The sequence below is a fragment of the Acartia tonsa genome, chromosome 2 (assembly GCF_053477335.1).
Source record: "Acartia tonsa isolate MP-2025a chromosome 2, ASM5347733v1, whole genome shotgun sequence".
NCBI lineage: Eukaryota > Metazoa > Arthropoda > Copepoda > Calanoida > Acartiidae > Acartia > Acartia tonsa.
Window position 1 is genome coordinate 36,374,980 of NC_137261.1, and position 19,808 is coordinate 36,394,787.

The 19,808-nt window shown below is 31.9% G+C and overlaps 1 protein-coding gene across 1 annotated transcript; it reads right to left on the bottom strand.

The window, feature by feature from the left end:
- Positions 1 to 1,730: 1,730 nt before the first annotated feature.
- Positions 1,731 to 17,168, bottom strand: LOC145311700 (uncharacterized). Its single transcript, XM_080150669.1, has 25 exons — positions 17,028 to 17,168; positions 15,950 to 16,101; positions 15,631 to 15,769; positions 15,174 to 15,235; positions 13,925 to 14,012; positions 13,424 to 13,485; positions 13,004 to 13,097; positions 12,034 to 12,215; positions 11,511 to 11,787; positions 11,041 to 11,268; positions 9,638 to 10,671; positions 9,235 to 9,523; positions 8,834 to 8,950; positions 8,469 to 8,559; positions 7,012 to 7,078; positions 6,522 to 6,771; positions 5,945 to 6,070; positions 5,481 to 5,645; positions 5,136 to 5,200; positions 4,672 to 4,765; positions 4,149 to 4,333; positions 3,496 to 3,840; positions 3,052 to 3,206; positions 2,784 to 2,935; positions 1,731 to 2,502 (listed from the first exon to the last, which is right to left on the bottom strand). Exons 1-25 carry the CDS (start codon positions 17,076 to 17,078, stop codon positions 2,350 to 2,352), a joined length of 4,623 nt encoding a protein of 1,540 aa, XP_080006795.1. The 5' UTR covers positions 17,079 to 17,168; the 3' UTR covers positions 1,731 to 2,349.
- Positions 17,169 to 19,808: the final 2,640 nt, after the last annotated feature.

A 19,808-nucleotide genomic window follows, 5' to 3' on the forward strand; every position in this document is an offset into this window, starting at 1 on the left:
ATTTGGGTCTGTCCGGCACAGATAGCTTTTTTTCGTTAATGTAGACATGTTAGAATCAGTTAGCATTGTCCCATCTATTTCGAACTTTGCTTTGTGATTCCTGCAGTAGTTAAGTAAGATTTAGAAATCGTAAGCAACTCTATAATCATAACCAGAAAGTTCGTACGTCCATTATAAACATGTTGATTTTTTTACTTTTTTACCACCAAGTTTTGTGATCCAATTATCGATTGATCTGATTTTTGGTATAATGATTCCTGGGATAACCAAGTACAAAATTATAAGCGAAGCAACTCTATAATCAAGTCCCAAAAATGTAAGTAAGTCCATGAACATTATCCTGTACCAAGCAGTTTTTCAACAAATTTATATAATTTTGATTCGACTCTTATACATTTGCATTCTTCTTATTCAGTTCAGCACTATACAAGTGTCAATGTCCTGCCATTTCAGAGCTTCGCTTTTATGGATGTTGTCATCCTTGTTTGTTTTTTTATAAAAACTGATGCCTTTTTGAAATGAAACCTCAAACATAAAGAAGTTATACTATCCGAAGTTATACTATCCGCTGGATTAGAACTGGTTCTCAGCCATACTGAAAAATCAAGTATAGCGTCATAGAACAGACAATTTTCAACAAATATTAAAATAAAAATCACAAAATTAATACAAGACTGGTCTTCGGTCACTTGGTTTTAATCTTACAATTTTTCATTTTAGTAACTGCGGAAAGCCCAACTTAACTTAAACCTGATATAGATTAACAACTCTACCTTCAATTTTATAGCATAAATCATTTTATTTATTTAAAAATTTTGTTAATAGACACTCACACTGTGACTTGATTCCTGAGACAATATGATATTCCTTTAATGGACCTCTTGGTCCGCATGGAATTATAACAATCAAATCAAATCAAACCTTGTTAGGAAATAATTTAAAGCTAGCCATAAAGTTTATCGAATGGGTTGTAAGGTATTCGACACCATGACATTTACAAAGCTTCCTTAAAAAGTACAAAGCATTTGAACTAGCAATTTTCGAGATCTTAAGCTTCAGACAAAAACCTTGTCATCCTATTATATAAAGGAGTAAGCTTTTTTGTCTGTAGCAAAGGATCTCGTTAATCACTGAGCCAATATGGTTCTCCTTAACAGTTGAGCATCATATAGGTTCTGAGATGGTTTTAGGGCAACTCATTTCTATAAATAAGTCTGGGTATGGATTTATGCTATTTTTTTACCCTTGCAAATCCCTGCAAATATGGAGCCCCTAGATCCTAGGGTAGCATCCGCTAGTATTTTAAAAAGTCTTAAGCTTTTCTGTCTATGCCTGTAGCAAAGGATCTCGTTAACCGCTGAACTGATATAGTACTCCTTTTAAAGTAAAGTTTCTTGTACGTTCCAGGATGGTTTTAGGCAGTTTTATTTTTTAAGTCGTTGTATGGTTTCAAGCTATTTTTTATATCCCTAGATACTAGGGACGCAACCGCTAGTTACTTTATATGAAGGGGTATAATCGTATGTTTAGTGAAATAGAAATCCTTTTTTTTATAACCCACCTAATTCCTAAGTTTATTAAAATATACCGGGTTTTTAGGAGTTTTTTTACCAACCCTGGTGTTGATAAAAGATTTTACTATACTATTATACAAAAATGTTCATTATCTTTCTTAAAATGATTTTATGCTCATTAGTTCTACCTTACTTTCTGTAAACAAAAGATAATAATATCAATATTATGCTTTATTCAATATATTTAAAATTTATATTACATATATTTTAATATCACATAGTTAGGTACAACATAAATAGTACATTTTTAATATTTTTTTCTCCTTTTTCATTATTTAAATTTTTATTAGATTATTTGTAATTATGGTTTAAATTCTGCAAATATTTTTAACATTAAGTCCTTAAAAATCCAATAACAAGCAAAGTTAATGATGAAAACAGAAAAAATGCATTTCTTTCACCGATATAAACTTTCTTAAAACATAATAAGGTAACATTTCAACAGAAATCATCTACACAAAGTATTAAGTGTAGATTTTTTTTACAAAATTTTTGCATTCTCTTTTATGTTTATTTTTCTGACTTTATTATCAAATGTGATAGTTACCAGTAACGAAAAAATCTTATTCCGAGAAATATATTGAAACAAGTGACAAACTGGTTTCATCTAATGGTCAGTAACCATACTTATTCACTGGTTTCACTGGCCGTATTATAAAATGTATAAGATTTTCAGCAGAGCGAAAGAAGCATACCTCCACCCACAATTTCTACAAAACACCAGTACTATGAACATTAATAGAAAAGAAGGTTGGGGGAAGATTCCTTAACTGTTTTAAAGATCTGAGTTGTCCGAGTCCTCCATGCTTTTCTCTGGTGTTTCTTTCTGGGGATTAGATTCAGGTCCTTGCACAGTAGAACTGTCTTCAACAGATTTATCCATCTCGCCAGAGTTATTATCCTTGTTTTCATTTAATTCCTCTTCAACCTTAACAAAATTTCATTGATTGAACATTATTATTTTGACCAAATTTTGTAAGGTAAAATAATCTCAAGCAAAGCTTTATGTATCTTTATTCTTTATAAATTCAACATTTTTTATCTTGAATATGGAAGAAACATAAAACCAAGCAATTCGTACCAATATATTTAGTTCCTAACAAAAAATTTAAATGGATTGCTCCTGCACTGAGTTCCTAAAGGTATTATTATGCGATTGGTTATCCAAAAGTTTCATATTTATTAGATTACGATTTATACAATTTATACCTGTCCACTTTCAGCAGAAATTGGAGAGTCTCTATCCTCTCCCGTAAGATTGTCCTGTTGGGAGGAGTCAGCCACATGGTCCTGGTCATCCTGCTCCATGCTGCCAGTGTTGCTTCCAGAATCTGGCCTGGTTGATGTCTCGTTTGGTGAACCTGAAAGAAAATTCATATTTTCTATCTAGGTAAAAAACACCTGTACAATTATGTAAGAAACATGATAGTTTTCGTTGTAACATTAATCTAACAGTAATGAAAAGACGTCCGATTACCTGACGAGGAACTGTGCTTGATAACTGCTACTTGATTGCTGGTGGCAGAAGCAACTGCCAGCTGCTTGCCAGTTCCGCCGCTGCTAATATCATCATCATTGTTGCTCTCTGAATCTTCGTCATCTGTAGGAGTATCCTCTCTGACAGGTACACCACTAAAGAGGATGTTCCATGAAAGTTTTTCGGATATTATAATTCGCCAATCAAATAAAGTTGCAAATGCAACAGCCTATTTACATCAATTTTTATATTTTACTTAAATTTGACTCTATGTAATAAACTAGTTGTTTGCCCTAGCCTATAGGTGAAAGTAGGGGAGGTCAGAAAAAAAGCCAGTACCATTCCAAGCTTTTTAAAAAACATCCCTATACAAGTACAGACCAGCATTCACCAATATCTTTAGACAAAAAACAACTTATTAAAGAGTTTATTCATGGAACATACCCTTTAGAAGGATGAGATGGGCTCTCCGACTGCATGGAAACATCCGCCAATGAAGACGACCCGTCCGGATTTCTGGCCGCGTGCTCTGAGTCTGACAACTTGTCAACATCATTCTCATTGACCGAGGACAAGTACATTCTGTTATAACCGTTTTTGTCCTCCTCGTTCTTGTAGTAGACCCCACCACGGCTGTCACGTGACACTCTCACCTTGTCGTCTCCGCTCTGTTCTGCACTTTCTTCTTGTTTACGAGCATCAAAGTCGTCTTCTCCCTCTCTTTGATCTGAAAATCTTCCGTCAGAGCTGCTTAGCGTATCATGCTTACGCTTCTCAACGTTTCGACCTCTGAAAATAAAAATGTTTGAGTTTCTGCTTATAATTTTTTTTAGATCCACATTCATGATTATGGTTCATACGTTCGTCCATCTCTAATAGACATAAAGACTTACTGGTTATGAGCATAAATTTGTTACGTTTTTAAATTAACTTTTAGAGAAATTATTAGTTCAAAATTCTAACATGCTTAAATTAATAGATTTATCCGTTGCGGACGGACGGACTGACCCTTAATGTAAAAAAAGATGTACTTTTATTAATTAAAGTATTCTTAGAATCAGACATAATATATTTGATATTAAATTATAGCTTATAACCTTCTTAATGGTTTTGTTGACCGTTTTGGTGGTTCCGAAGTAGTATCTGATGATTTAGATGAATACACAGGTGTTCTAAATAGCTTATAATCTTCCTCTGTGGATGTGTTGATGGGGACTGGACAATCTTGCATGGGGAAGGGAGCATCCGCCTCCATAAACATGTTCAACTTTTCTAGGTGATCCTAAAACAAAAAATCGTCCTGTCTTCTGTAATATAACAATTTACCTAATATGTTGATTTTAAAGTAATTAGGGATATCATTACAGGGGTGTATATTTTCCAATTAAGTTGAATTTCTTTCCACCTTGCCAATCTCTATAATGGAAAATATACACACCTGAATTATTATTATATTTATTCCTCAAAATTCGGCGTAATTTTAAAATTCAAGGCATAGAATGTTGCACTACGAAAATAAAGTTTTTTTTCTATGGTAAAATTTACGCTTTAGACCTAAGAAAAGAGGTTAACTAATAATTAATCTTTAAATATAAAATATAAGCAAAAACTGATAATTACTTTTCTTTTGAGCCTTTTATTGATAAGATAAGCCTGATCTTTGTCATCTCCGCTATCATCATTGCTTGTGCTATCTTCAGAACTTGCAGTGGATCTAAAAAAAAACAAAGTATTTGAATCTTCTTGTTTGCTTACTTATCAGGAATAAGTCCCATCACCTTAAAATGATGTACAGTACGATCTTAATATATTAATAATAAACAAAATTACCCCATTTATAGAATAAAATTTTTGCTGGGAAAGTTTCGACTATGTTAATTTAATCAGACTAATCAAAATATTCTAAAAGTACCTAAAGTTTTTAGCACAACGAATAAGAGAAAGTGTTATACAAAAATTATATTACCATTATAATTAAATGGCCTGTGCCTAGCCATCGACCCCCTTCCCGCTAGCATTTATATTTGAAAATGGGACACAAAAACATTGTCCTTTGCAAAACCGAATATAATCCATATTCTTACCCTGTATTTATTAATGTGCATGCCTCATCAAGTGGACAGTTGGCTTCCAATAGCTGTTCTGCGACCTAATTTTTTATCAGATTTTTAAAAATTATTATTTCTATAAAATGCTAGTAACCTAAATTATAATGACATTTCTTTTTTAAATTAATGTATTTCGGACTTTAAAAAAGCATTTGACGCAATGGACAATACGATTTTTTAAAAACTTTCTCAAATATAAAATAAATAGCTAAGTTCAAACGCAAAATCAAATTTTTATTTACTAAGTAATTTTATCAATAAGCTTTCATTCATGAAACGTAAGCTGAATCTAAAAAAAATTAGGCAATTTGTTTTGCATACCTCTTTATACTGCATTGTTAAGCTCAGTTTCTTCATATCCTCCTTCAGGACAGTCTCATTGTCTCTGACGTCCATCTGGTACAGGTAGATCAGGTCATTGTTCAGGATCACCTTCTCGTTCCAGAAAGGTTCTGACAACACTGGTTTTGCCACGTGGTACTTCACCTGAACATAATGCGTGATTAATATTCCTAATATCGTACTTAATGAAGAAAATAGTTGAAATATTTTTTAATTAATGAATAAGATACAAATATTTGGATTTGTAAGTATTTACCATATGATTAAGCACTACAACTATAGTTGTTTTGGTGCTAAATTAACCGTTGCAACACCAAAAGAAAACACAAACATAAATCCAACCGCTTTCTTAAATAGAAATCCAATTACTACGTAGAAAAATTAATCCGATGAAAATTGGCTAAATTATGCCAATATTATCAACAAAATAAAATAAAACTTACCCGTGATTCCTCATCTGTTGAGTTGGGATTTGTGAGGCTGTAATCATCTGAAGTCTTAAGGAAAGAGTACAAACTTGAACTTGAAGTTGTACTTCTGCACACCAGAACTTGATCATGATCAACTACCTGAACATGTATAGGTATTGATTAGTAGAATAATGTACAAGATGTGCTCCTTGACAAAAAAAAATGTAAGTTTTTCCAAAACAAACGAAAATCACAGTTCTGTTGAATTTTGAGTGTAAAATTCTCACAAGATTTTCAAAACTTCTATTTTTCTAATCTATTGAAGCATTTCTCGACTTCAATGTTTTTACTTACTTATAAGTTTGCTTCCTTACAATATAGAACTAAAAACTTCTAAAATAAGATTCTCAGAACTATTCATCCGTGACTTTAGTAAAGCAGTTCATACAAATACAAAAATAAAAGTCATGGTTTTAGCGAATTTTGTTATTACTTCATAAACACAAAGTTGTTGAGAAGAAACTTAATACCTACGTAAAATGTTTCTCTAAAAAAATTCTCTTGAAAATTAAAGTTCTTGAAAAAATAATGAATAATAATATTGACTTACCTCAGAGACGCCCTTTGCTTGGGACAAGTTCTTATCCTTGACTGATACGGAGGCACTGGACTCCAGAGCACTGCCAGGCTCTCCCTTGATGCTGGTGGCCCGAGATCCTGCACGCGATCTGGGCCTGTCCACAATTTTCTTGGTGCACTTGGATCCTGCCACCTGGACAGAGCCTCCAGCTTCTGGCTGACACACCATACAACTGCTGACCGCCAAGCAGTTGGGTAACTCGGGCTCGTGGTTGGGGGATCTAAAAAACGAATTAATATTGTCTTTTCTTCAAAATGAAATAATTCTCTGATTATGTAATTAAGGTTACTGAAAATCCCCAATTAAACGTCTTAATTCACGATTGTAAGTGTAAATAATAATTTTCTTACTTTGTACCATACCTAATCTTGTTAAAAAATTATTCTGTTTAATTCTTATTAGGTATAAGATGCTTTCCATAACAGAAAATATTTTTTTTTATTTAAAATGTTTCTCTTACCTTTGTCTTTTGCAAGCTTTTGGCATCTTAGAACCAGAACTTCTAGGCTCATCAGCTTGGTCATCCCCTTAAAATAAAATAATCAATTAAATCTATATTTTCATTTATTTGTCCCGATGCATTAGATTTTATAACAATAGCAACTAAATCTTTAGTTTTAAATAAAATTTTTTATCGTGTCTACTAGATTCTCTTAGATATATTGATTTAAGCCTTTTCCCCAGAGATCTTATAAGATAACACAATGGACTACTTATTGAGTTATGCTTCCAATTTTAACTACCTACCAAAATTACCCTTCTGTAAATTATAAATATTAATGGAAAAGTTTAATTAATAATTTACAAGATAATACAAATTTTATGAAATAAACAGGTAAAATATAATATCATTTCTTAGTAATAATTATTAGTTTTATATGAGTTAAGGCAGAAAGTATACTTTCAAATTAGTAACTTTTCCAAAGTTTAAAAAAGTTAGGTATCTGTTTGAAATAATAGTTGACAACAAGTGAAACGTTTTTTAAAAGTTTATTTTAAATAAGAAATAAAAAAAATTAGGTAGCCAGTAATGAACAATTTTGATAGGAATATTATTTTTAATAAAAAAACTTTTATATTCAAATAATTTATAAGAAAATATTATGGTTTCCATTGACGTCAATTGGTACAAAAACGTGCACTTACAAAAATGGATACAAATATGTCACATGTTGTACTTAAAAAAAACAATATTACAATATTGTTAATAAAATTTTAGAAGATTAACAAAATATTATGAATGTCAAATATAGAGCAATAGTGCAAATACTATTAAATATGTAAAAACGTTTCAGATTGAGAATGATATCGTTGAAATTTGTTTGATATGTTAGTTTGAAAACTTTTAAAAGCATTTTTCAACATATAATATTAGATTTAAATCAAAACGTTGAAATAAAAGTAGAATTTAAATTAGACCTAATATTTATTTTCTATTTCCTTAAATTTTTTGCCCAAGCCCATAAGTAAACAGGCGTCCATTTTAAACTAAAATTAAATATTGGTCAGTTTTCTGCAAATATTATTTTTTAAAATAACCAATTTGTATTATAACGTAGGAAACATTGTGAGTAAATAATGCTAAATAAATATGCATTTAAAATTCTTTAAAATCTATAAAATATGGTGCATAAAGAATCATGATAAGGCATAGACCCAAGGAATAGAAAGTTGATAAAAAAATTATCGCATCTAACGTTTCAGATAATGCGGATGATTAATTTTATAATTCTAATATCAACTTATTCTTCGTCAGTTTAGATGACAACTAGGTTACAAATACAATGGGTTATGTTTTTATAAAAAAAACATTACAATGAATAAAAGTATATTTACTGAAAAATTTTTATCAATATTTATTCCATTTAAGATGACATATCTGACAACTATTGTTATTATGATTGTGTAAATGTTTACCTATTCTATGGAAAGAGTTTGCTGCAGGATCCAGTCCCAGATATCCTCCAGATCTTCCATGCATCAGTAGGCTTGACTGCATTAATTGTACCTGCAATTTATTATTTTTTTCATATCATTTTTTTATGAAGTCTTCTTTTAAATCTAAGAATTTCTATTTTGCTTTTTCCGGAGCTTTCCTGGTTGCGATGCCATCAGTGTAATGCTGTACAAAAGGCACATAAAACAACATATTTTATCATAATCACAATAATGGCTATCATAAAACTAGAGGAAAACTTGGGCAAAATATTTTTCCTTGGATGCCATTTTGTTCCCTGTCCGCTGTCCCGCTTTTTAATTTTCAAAAATTCTAAAAAGCCTACATTTTGAGGTCCCACATTGCCACCATTTCCTCGGAAGGCCATGTAAAAGGTTGGAACCTCCACAAGGTTAGGGAATCCTGTCAGGTTGGAGGGAGCACCCCGTTCCATCATATTGGCCTAAAAATAAAATAGAATATAGTCACTCTAGAATTACCATCGGTATTTCATAGTAATATTATTAAAATATGTGAATGTCCGTCCATCTCGTATACAATTTTATCAATCTACTTTAAAGCCGTACGTAAGTGTGTTTAGAAAATGCAACATTAGAGGAGCCTAAAAATTTTAAAACTATAATTTTACTATGAAACAGTTCTTCTTTGACCAATTTAACACTAACTTTTGTATCGAAACACTTGGACATCATTATCACCTTATAAAAAAGAAGAATATTATTCTACCTGATTAAATCCAACGTAGCCTTCATGCGCATGTTTAATCTTGCTGGCATCGAACCTTGGTTGACTAGGCCCGTCCTCACCGTACTGCGGCCACAAGGTGTTGCCTATCTGACCATCAGGACTGCTTTCTGGATCCCCACAAAGGTTATTCTGAGCCTGCTTGGGCTGTTTGCTCCTGCGCCTTTTGATTTTGTTTAACTCATTCTGCAGATTAGAGTGAACCTTTTGAATGCCAAGTTTGTTTATAGCTTCTTGCTGCGCCATTTGATACTTTTGATCTCGTATAAACCTACAAAGTAAACAACATTAACAAATAAAAATATACGTATTATATAGCTTTTGTTAGGTAAAAATAAAAATATTTTAGGCCTCTGACTAAAGCAAGCAAGAAATATAAATTTACCTAATTTCACCAGTTCTTTTAGATTCCTTATAATTAGTCAACATCTTCTGTTCCATCTCTTTGTTGTGTCTCGCCAGCAAATCAATGGTCAACTCCGGAGCAGTATAATTATCAACACTAGCTCCTCTAGAGCCCGACCCGTACCTGGATCCGCTTCCGGATCCGTCCTGCGACATCATACACTCGTCCTGGCCCGACCTAACTTGACCCGCCGACATTCCGGTCTGCAGCGTTGACGAGTTTTTGCCATTGTCCTCCCCCGACCCTGATGTAGTTTGTGCCTGTTCGCCAGACCCACCGGAGCCCTGGGCTGACCGCACAGCGTCTTCTTCAGAATTCTTTTTCTTCAGCTCATTAGAATCATTTGTCTGTGACTCTTCAGATGTTTTGCTCTGCGGATTTGAGCCGTTATCAAATATTTCCTTGTCAGTCAATGTTTTGGGTTGACTGTTGAAGAACCGTGTCAAGTTTTCATTGTATGTGAGCTGGTTGTAGCTAGGTGGTGTTTCAGATGAATCTGATTGGTGTGGACTAATATTGCCAATGACAACAGTGCCAATCTTACCGCCGAGATTGCCAAGCTTTTTAGTCTCAGACTTAGCAACCTCTTCCAACAAAGTAACCATAAATGATGACAATTCGCGCCGAGTCTTTGATGAACTATCCGCCGTAACATTCTTGGGCGACAACTTTGACTTGGCGTTTAACTCCGGTTGTGTTGCCTGTGTACGCTTCAGATGAACCATCTCAGATGCCGCAACATCCGTCACAATCTCAGCAAAAACGTCCGGATGCCGCGGACCTTTTTTGACCGTGTGCTTGCCGTGCACAAACTCAAGCTGACGACTCCAAGGATTGGTAAAAAAGCTCCACCAACTGTTTACATAAACATAGCCGCCATTGCGCACGCGCATTCGTATGAACTTGCTCTTGCATGGTCGTCCCAGTTCCTGCATGGCATTGTTGAAAACATCCTTCAGTGTGTTCTGGTCGTCAGGGTGAACAAAGCTGAATATGTCTTGCCCATTCAAATCCTGAAAAAAGGAAATTGAATGAAAATACACAATAATACACATATCCTTATATAAAAGTAAAAGAATGTCTATGTAACTATATGTCTGTCTGTACCAAAAAATCACGCTAACCACTAAACCGATATGGTACTTAATTACAGTGAAGTTCTCATAGATCCAGGGAAGTTTTAATAGAAGGTAGTAGGATACCTTCCAAGAAGATCGAATCTAAGAACTTTTTCTTTTCAAACTAATATTGAAAATGTACGGTCGATTAGATAAGTGTGCAGAAGAGAAAAAAAAGCAAAATATTTGAGTGAAATAGAAATAAAAAAAAAACATTTTTACATTTACACTATTTTTATTCCCATTATATAACCTAATTTTTACCTGTGGTAAGAATCCCAAATAAGGAATAACTGACTCCTCAATGCTACTAAACAGATTAGAGCTGTTGTGCTTTGTCACAAACACATGCTGGGGCTCTGTCTCGGACCTCGTGGTCCAGTCCTCGTAAGGCTGGGTGAATGCGGACACCATGGGCATGGCCGTGATGAAGAGGTAGGTGCTCTGGGGACCTACCATGGTGTTGCCACTTTCTGGCGACTGGTTTGATGACTAAAATAATATGATAAATATTACCTAGGTATTCAGTCCTTTAATCCTTTTCAAAAATAAGACATTTATTGGTCTATCTTTGTGTTTATACCGAAAGATCTCAATAAATGCTGAACCGATTCAAATGTCTTATAAAGTGAATCTACTAATAAATAATGTAAAGGGGCAAAGTCACTATTCATTTTATATAAGAATACGAGAATCTAAAAAATATATAATATTGGTATTGAAAAGTAACCAACCTTGCAGTCCATCTCCAGAAAACATACAGACAGTTTAAACGGAGCAAACCTAGTCTTCCTTTCCTTCACAGTAAACCCAGATCTCAGCCCATTATAGATTCTTATGCGACAGTAGAATGATCCACTCTTGCAGTAGGATGTATCTTTCTTCCTCGCTGGGCCTGGGGTGGAGTGAATATCCCGTAGGATGAGGCCAAGGTTCTCCGTCACCTGGTTGATGAAGGTGTCCCGGTCTTGTGGGTGCACAAAGTCAATAAAGTTACGACCAACCCACATGTCCTGTTAAATCATTATTATGTTTATTTCCATTTCGTTGAATTTTTAAAATTCTACCAATATTTTCCTTAAACAAGTAAACATAGGTTTAAGTTGAGAAGCAAGGCATTTCCTTTACTATTTGAATCAGGAGGAAGAATGTTTTTTTTCTTAAAAAACAGTATGAAATTCATGATAATTTTAGCAAAACTAAATGAATACTTTAATTAAGCATTGTTAAAGTTTTATTGAAACAAAAATAATAAATTCCTTGGGGTATCCAAGAACATTTTTGATGGAGGCCGTAGTTTGGAGAACCATACCATCATGCATAGATACAGCCACACAGAAACCATTTCCCTCGCTGGTTGTCTTGTTCATGATGATGTCCTCAAACCTGTCCTCGCTCTCCTCTGACACGTTGGGCAGGAAACCCTGGATTCCAGCTCCCTAAAAAAATTAAAGATAATAATTGTACTATATTGATATTTTGACATTCATAATAAAAATTCATATTGACAAGCTCAAAAAAGAAAATTAGTAGCAAAAAATGTAAAATTAAATAAACAAATTACTTTTTCTAGATTTAAGGTGTGTGTTTTAAGGCTTAAAAACCGTAGTAGAACGATAATATTCACTAAATATGTGTATTCCTTATTGAAAAGAACTATAGACAAAAAAAATTTTTTTGGGTTAAAAAAAATTGTTTAAAAATCGAAAAAATCTTCGAATGCTTCACCAATGTCAAACTGACAATAATAACAAAATTGACAATTATAAAAAAAAATATTTGGAGAGTTTCAAAAATTACAAATATTGCCAATTATTTGAAAGATACCCATTTTTAAAAACATTATTTGATTGTCCATGGTAATTCTCTGTATTATATGTTGAAAATTAATTTTTGTCTGCTTGACATTAGCTAAGTTTTTGGTGAATTTTTCAGGTTTTATTAGCAATTTTCAGGTATAGTTAACTTAAGAAAATTTTTTTTGTCTATAGTTTTTTTCAATAAGGAATACACATATTTAGTGAATATTATCGTTCTACTACTCTTTTTAAGCCTTAAAACACACACCTTTACGGAGGCGGGGTATTTTTTGTCTCCTATGCTGGGCCTATACTGCGGTTCCCCTGCGAACGAATACCCCCTTATTTAAATTTTTTTCTTCAAATATAAGGAAGAGTTATCAATGCTCAAGAGGGTACTTTGTGTGAAAGTGCCATAAATATCCAACCTGTGAAGCATTGAGTAAATTAATAGCTAGATCATTAAGATCTGATTCATCTGGACCACGTCGGGACTTATCATTCTTAGAGGCTTGGGTTTTTCTAACAGGTTAATAATAAATCAAAATATCAATTTCGTAGATTTTTTTTAACAGGGGTGTGTAATGTGTATTATAGAGGCCTAGAGGATAAGAAAAAAATTTAAAAATCTTCAGAAATATTTGTTATCAAAATTTGGGGGAAGGGGTATGATTAATGAATTAGGTAACTTTTATGTATAAACGGTTATCATCTTCAAGAATCTTTTTTTCAATCAATATTTATTTTTTTTTTTTTTTGGGGGGGGTCTAGTTTATAGCTATCTTACCCATTAGTTTATATTTACTTCCCTTACTTTATAAAGAGATTGAATTTTTGATTTATTATTCCTGAATTGATCAACATAGCCAAGTGCTTGTGACAGCGTGGCAACTTTGGCAGATTTGGAAACCTAAAATATTTTTAAATATTTCAATGTATCTAAAATTTAAAACGATAAGTAATTCATTGCTTTCTTAGAAAATAAATCATATAACACTATAAATAACTATCTTTATTCATAAAGAACAATAAAAAATAATTTTCTTTCATAATGCAAAATCCTGTTTTAAATGAAATTTAAAAGATAATAATCATTTATCGCAACGTATAACAGACAGCTTTTTGAGGATAGTTAAATAAAAATTAAAGTAATAATTCCAATTTTGTTGGCCCTGGGGGACCGAAGTCCTTAGTCAATAAAACTGGTATCAATTTTAAGCTTTTTATTCTTTTATTCGTAGAAAATTGTTACAATATTTTAATGTGACTCAGAACCGGTTCTTATCAAGCAGATATTAATCGGTTTCGTAGCCACACTAGAAAAATATTATCATTTTTAAAGATTTTACCTTGGCGGTAGCAAATCCTGAGGGTAATTTGTCAACCATAAAATTTCTGGCCTCCTTGGGGCTGTGGCACATCTTAGGCTTCTTTTTCCTTAATTTGTTTAGTATTAATTATCAAATCATAAAATAAATGTAATGTTATTTAGATTCATTACAGAGAATGAGGGGACTTTGAACTGTTAATTATACTGTAGCCCAAGTTTTATCATTATTTTAAACAAAATCTTTTAAGAGCATTTTTTAATAAATCTTGCCTAGTCGATTAAAACTCAGTGTAGATTCTTATAGGTACTGGGAAGGTTTATGGCTATTTCAGGGGAGGGTATCAACACCCTCTTAAGTAAAATCGTCCTACAAAAAAATGACATCCCCCAAAAAATGTTCTTCCTTTTATTTTTAAAACTAAAATTGAAAGTGGAGGGGGTAGACTTTCCCCCGTCCCCCTTCTAACTCAAATGCCCCTATAAGCCTGACATGGGCGTGTCCCCTAGTAAGTTTAAAAGAAATAATAAAATGAGTTATTAGGTTATATACTGATGCTACCTACAGTCTAAACAGATATTTTAAACTAGAGTTGGCTCGATATAACTATCTCACTATTGGCTAGTTTTCTATAAGTACATAACTTTTTACTATTTAAATTTTCCTCCCTCGCCATTACTTTCTAAAAGAAAGAAGTAAATATTTAATATTTTAAATGATTTTCAAAAGATTTCTTCAATTATATTTTTTATTTACATTACAATCACCAAAGGGTTAATATGATTAAAATTTTAGTTTTAGTATTTGAACAATACGGAAGTGTCGCCACAATCGAATTCTTTTAAACAGAGTTTTCTTAGATTTTCTATATTATGAACGTATATTTTTTGTTTATTAAATCAAGATTAAATACTTCAAAGTAATTCAAATATCAACATGGATTGAAAAACTTTGTTCATTCCATAAACAAATAGAAAAAAGGTCTTATCGCTTTGGTCAATGAGAGTTTAATGATGATTATTGGAGCACTATGAGTTTTAAACATTTATTCCTTGGAAAACTTGAGCTCATTTATAGACATTTATTTCCTATATAGATCTGACATGGATCTTGAAGCATTAAAGCAGGCTGTTTTGTAAATGTTAAAAATTGGAAGAATCTATTAAATAAAAGTTATCGCAAATATACTTAGTAAATAAAAATTGGAACCCAAAAGATTTTATACTCATGAACTAAGCAATATACTAAACTTTAAAAATAAGATATTTACCTCGTAGGTCTTTCTGATAATTCTTTCTTGTCCTGATTGGATGTTGATTGACGAGTTGACATCTGATTCACAAAATTATTACATTAAGCTTATAAATAATTAAGTACCTAATCATTATCAAGATAAATAACTTTTGAAATTATGGATTATAGGACAATTATCTTTCATTTGTTTTACCAAATCTGAATTAGTTGGTAAAAAATAGCAGTGTTCAACCAATACTTTATATCTACAGTGGTGATAGTTTTGTTAGGCAATCATTGAAAAAGCACATATAAAAGTCTATTGTTTTGTAACTTAAAGTACCTGGGTACTATAGAACACAGAAATCTTAGCAATAACAAGCAATATCGAAAACATTTTAAAATACATCAAACTCTGAGACTTTCATGTAAGTACAGATTACCCATAATTATTGACCAGATGTGCAGTTATCAAATGAGAATGTAATAATTTCCTGTGGTAAGCTCTGCGAGTTTGAAGGTATGGCAGAGATGTTTGATGATCCACTGGACTTGCTGGTCGTGTCCCTGCTCTGGGATGTCGAGGTGGTCGAGTGGATTGTGAAAGAGGTCCCTGCGCTGGTCGCTGGGGTCCTTAATAAAGCCATTTACATACACGTATTCTTGGACGAGGACTAGAAACTTTTACAAAGTAAGAACCTATTCTGCTTTTAAAATCTACCAATAAAACTTACAATTATGCTATCAAGTACTTTCATTAGTACACACAAAAACAGTACAAGATGCATTATCTCTATTAGTCTTGAATCAAACCTGATAGGATCCAGTGAGCTGTATGCTGAATGTTTGAGAGAGCTATAAGCGGAGTCCTGCTGGTTGGTGGACAACTCACTGCTCTCCTTGTACAACACACTAGAGTTCTCTCCATCTCCATCCTGACCAGTGAGGTTATCATGATGGGACTCCTGCAATAAAAACAAAACTATAAAAATCTATCAAAATCAATATTTTTTTGCAGAAAAGCTTTCGTAATAGAAAAGGGTTAATAAGTATTAGCTATTGAACTGATTAAAGATAACCTTTATTAGAGAGCGTTGTTTTCTTTTTGTTAATAGTTTTAAAACTAGTGCTGTTTATTGCTAAACATTAAAATCTTATTTAATAATCTTAAACCATGTTATATTTTTTAAAAAATACCTATAGTTTAAACATTTTAAGTTGTGCTGAATGAAAACTAGGATCGCAACATTCAAAAAGCAGCGAAAAATGGACAAACAGACAAACTGAGCTAAAGTGCAGATGTTCAGTGTTCATTAAAAGATAGAAATTTTGATTAATTTCTATCAAATCGACAAACCTTTCAATGTATTTTAACTTAACGCTTGAGTCACTTAGCCTTTAAGACTCATTTTCTCATGTTTAAAAGCATATCACGGCATACTTGATAGTGCGTAGACAATTACATAACCTAAACAATTTTCCCTAGTAACACGCATTCATAATTATGCAATACATTTTCAAACTCTTTTATGTAATTATCCTCTACTATCCTTTTTAATAAAATAACAGGTCTGTTTATATGTCTGCTAAAATCTTCTAGACGGCTAGGCTATTTTGTAATGACGGTTAAGCTCCGTTGTGATATTGTCCCAATAACAACTAACCCCAAAATAAAAATCAATATGTTTAATATTAAAAAACGGTATCTTTAATGATTGAAGAGTTTCCACGATTTGAACATTGTACCCAACAATTTCAGGGATCATCATGCAGAGTTTTAAAATGAAATGACACTTTAAACATATCTAAATTTAAGATCAGAGCATTCTATTATGGACGGACGACCCTTATTACAGAAAATCTAAGCTTTTTAAATTAGTATCAAACCTACCTTTTCATCCTTGGATGTTTCTTTCTTAGATTTTTCTTTGCGACTATCCATTTTTATTCTTATAGATTTTTTCTTTTTGAAATATATATATAAACTTCTTCTGATTTATGTTTACTTTCTGTAATCAATCATTTTGCACCTGAAATGTATGTAATTAATAATTTTTAAAACTATATTTCATGAAAAAGATTAGGTACTGTTCTTTCTTATACAGACATTCAAACCCCATAAAAATTTCAGCAAAAATAAATTTTTGACGAAATATTAATAATCTACGTAAAATTTTATAAAGAAAGACATAGACATTCTACTACTTTGGCAGATTAATATTAAATTCAGTTTTAAAGGGACATAATTTTTTTTTTAAATCTAAGAATGAATTTGTTACGTACATGTCGATATAATCCAAATGCAAATATTTTTATATGTATACCAGTGGCTTCGTCCCCATTGGAGTACAGAAAACGGAATTCCCCTCTGCATGTTAGATTTTGTTTTCAATTAAAAGAATATGGGGGATAATATCAGCATAATCCATAACTCTGGGAACTATTAATATTTCAAATGAATATAAAAGTCTTCCCAGGAACAAATAATTTAAGATTCTCAGAATAGTTGAACGTGATGAAAGTCATGGTTAGCAAGATATTTAGTATATACATCCCAAATGATAATAAACAACAATACCCCCGCAGATACTGCAGATTTAAAATATTCGTTGAAAAGTTTGGACACTGATAGTTTGAACAACCAATCCAGATTTAGCAAAAGAATACACAAGGATTTTAAGCCAACAAATAGGAGAACATTTTTATAAAACACTAGTGTAATTTTTAGTCCCCTCAATCACTACAAATATCAATTAATTTGATCTATGAGGACATTTGTGTGTAAAGTATTAGGTAATTAAGTGTTCTTTGTTGAATCCATAGATCTCAGGAATGGCTGATCCAATAGGGTTAATTACGAGGAATCTATAAATATAATCTGGAGAGTAATCATGGCAATTTTTAATTAGCCACAGAAAAATTAAAGAAAAATAACGATTGGTACAGACTGTAAAAATGTACCTAGACGAAAACAATTTAGAATTTTATATTATAAATAAAATGTTATGTTTAAATAACGTTTTAGCCTCTATCTTACTTTTTCAACCTTTCAAGCACATTCGGTTACATAGCACTAATTATGATTTTTTTTACAAAGAAAGAACTTAAAATGTGTTTGGACTAATTCTTGCTCTAAGAAGAAAAAAATATCCTTAAATTCAATTGTTTAAAACGATAATTCAAAATGACTAACTATGTCAGAGTAGGTATAACATTATGAAGGAACTAAGGGTATATATTCTTTTTAGTTCTAAATCATTCACTTTATTATAACATCACGTTAAACCACCTTACGTTCCAAAAATTCTACATAAAAACAGGGCACTTTTTAAAACACTGAATAATTCAAGTTATTTTTAAAATATAAATAACTAAAATAATATATTTTCTTTAAAGATTTTACACTATAATATTTTTTACATTATTATCACGATCTAAAAATGTGCAATAACAGGATTTCTTAAAGTTAAGTCACAGTAAAAATTTTTTTGCTCTACTACTGTTTGTACAGTACGGTTTTTTGTTATTATTATTATAATGTGTCTGTCTGCTAGCACAGCCTCATAACTATCTCTGTGTTTCTCTAGGCTAGATAGACAGACAGTCGTGCTGGGACAACTTAGCTCAACTCCGCCAATGAACGTGTTGGGACATACTAGCCCACGTCTATCTTAAAATATGCCAAGACAAAAATTAGTGATCAAACCAATATATAACAATAAAGACCAATTTTTTGGAACTTTAGGAAATAATTTAACTGGATAATTCACAAGTTTTTTAAAAACATTTTATGAACCTCTATATTTAGTACTGGGTATAACTGAATTTAAACATTTTCATTATTAATATTTTTTGTCTTGTTATGATTTAAAATAGACGTGATGATTTACTTCAAATTGTGTAGCGTGTAGGGGCATATTGCTTAGACGGGCGTGTTGGGTCGTTGTTGTTGATTTTATAAGCTCCCGTACCGGTCCGACCTGTCCGCACGAAGCAAAGTTGCATGGATTTTAACGTGACAGACAGAGTTTAGAATATTTTTTGCATTTTAAGTACTAATAAAAATTAATAATAAAATTTGTACAATTTTTCTTTTTGTTTATTGCATTATAAATAAAAAAATATTAACAAATCGAATTTATATATCAAAATTGTTATACTATTTTTCTAAACTCTGAAAGTCACGTTGCATGTCGTGTGTGGGAAAAAGTAGGGGCACATTTTCAATATCCATCCAAGTTCATGGCAAAAAGTAAGCCCTGAATTCAACACCCCCTATTGAATGTTATATTCCTAATAAAATATATAATTTTGCTCTAAGCTATAATAAGATTTTAGAAATTTTACTGTCGAGAATTAGAAACTAAAAACCATGCAATCAACTAATCCTCCAAATCTTTATATATACGCTTTATATCAAAAGAAAAAAAAATTATCAAAATTTTTGTCATATCATATACAAAAAAAATAATTGGACAAAAATAACATATTTTAATATTCCTTATTCCAAAAGGTAATTGTTATGATTCTTGAACAAAAATTACGCGGCATCTGCGCATAAATTTGAAACTTTACACGGCTTACAGTAAACTGTGGCCAAATGTGTAAAATAAAAATATAGTTACAAAAATCAAAGTATATTACATAAATAAATTTAACTAAATACCTTTCC

Excerpts from the sequence above, each read along its gene's own strand:
- LOC145311700 (XM_080150669.1), bottom strand. The coding sequence starts at position 17,078 with ATGGATAGTCGCAAAGAAAAATCTAAGAAAGAAACATCCAAGGATGAA. Across the intron at positions 16,102-17,027 it reads AAACATCCAAGGATGAAAAG|GAGTCCCATCATGATAACCT; the intron begins GTAGGTTTGATA and ends TTTTTATTGCAG. Across the intron at positions 6,071-6,521 it reads AAGCAAAGGGCGTCTCTGAG|GTAGTTGATCATGATCAAGT; the intron begins GTAAGTCAATAT and ends ATACATGTTCAG.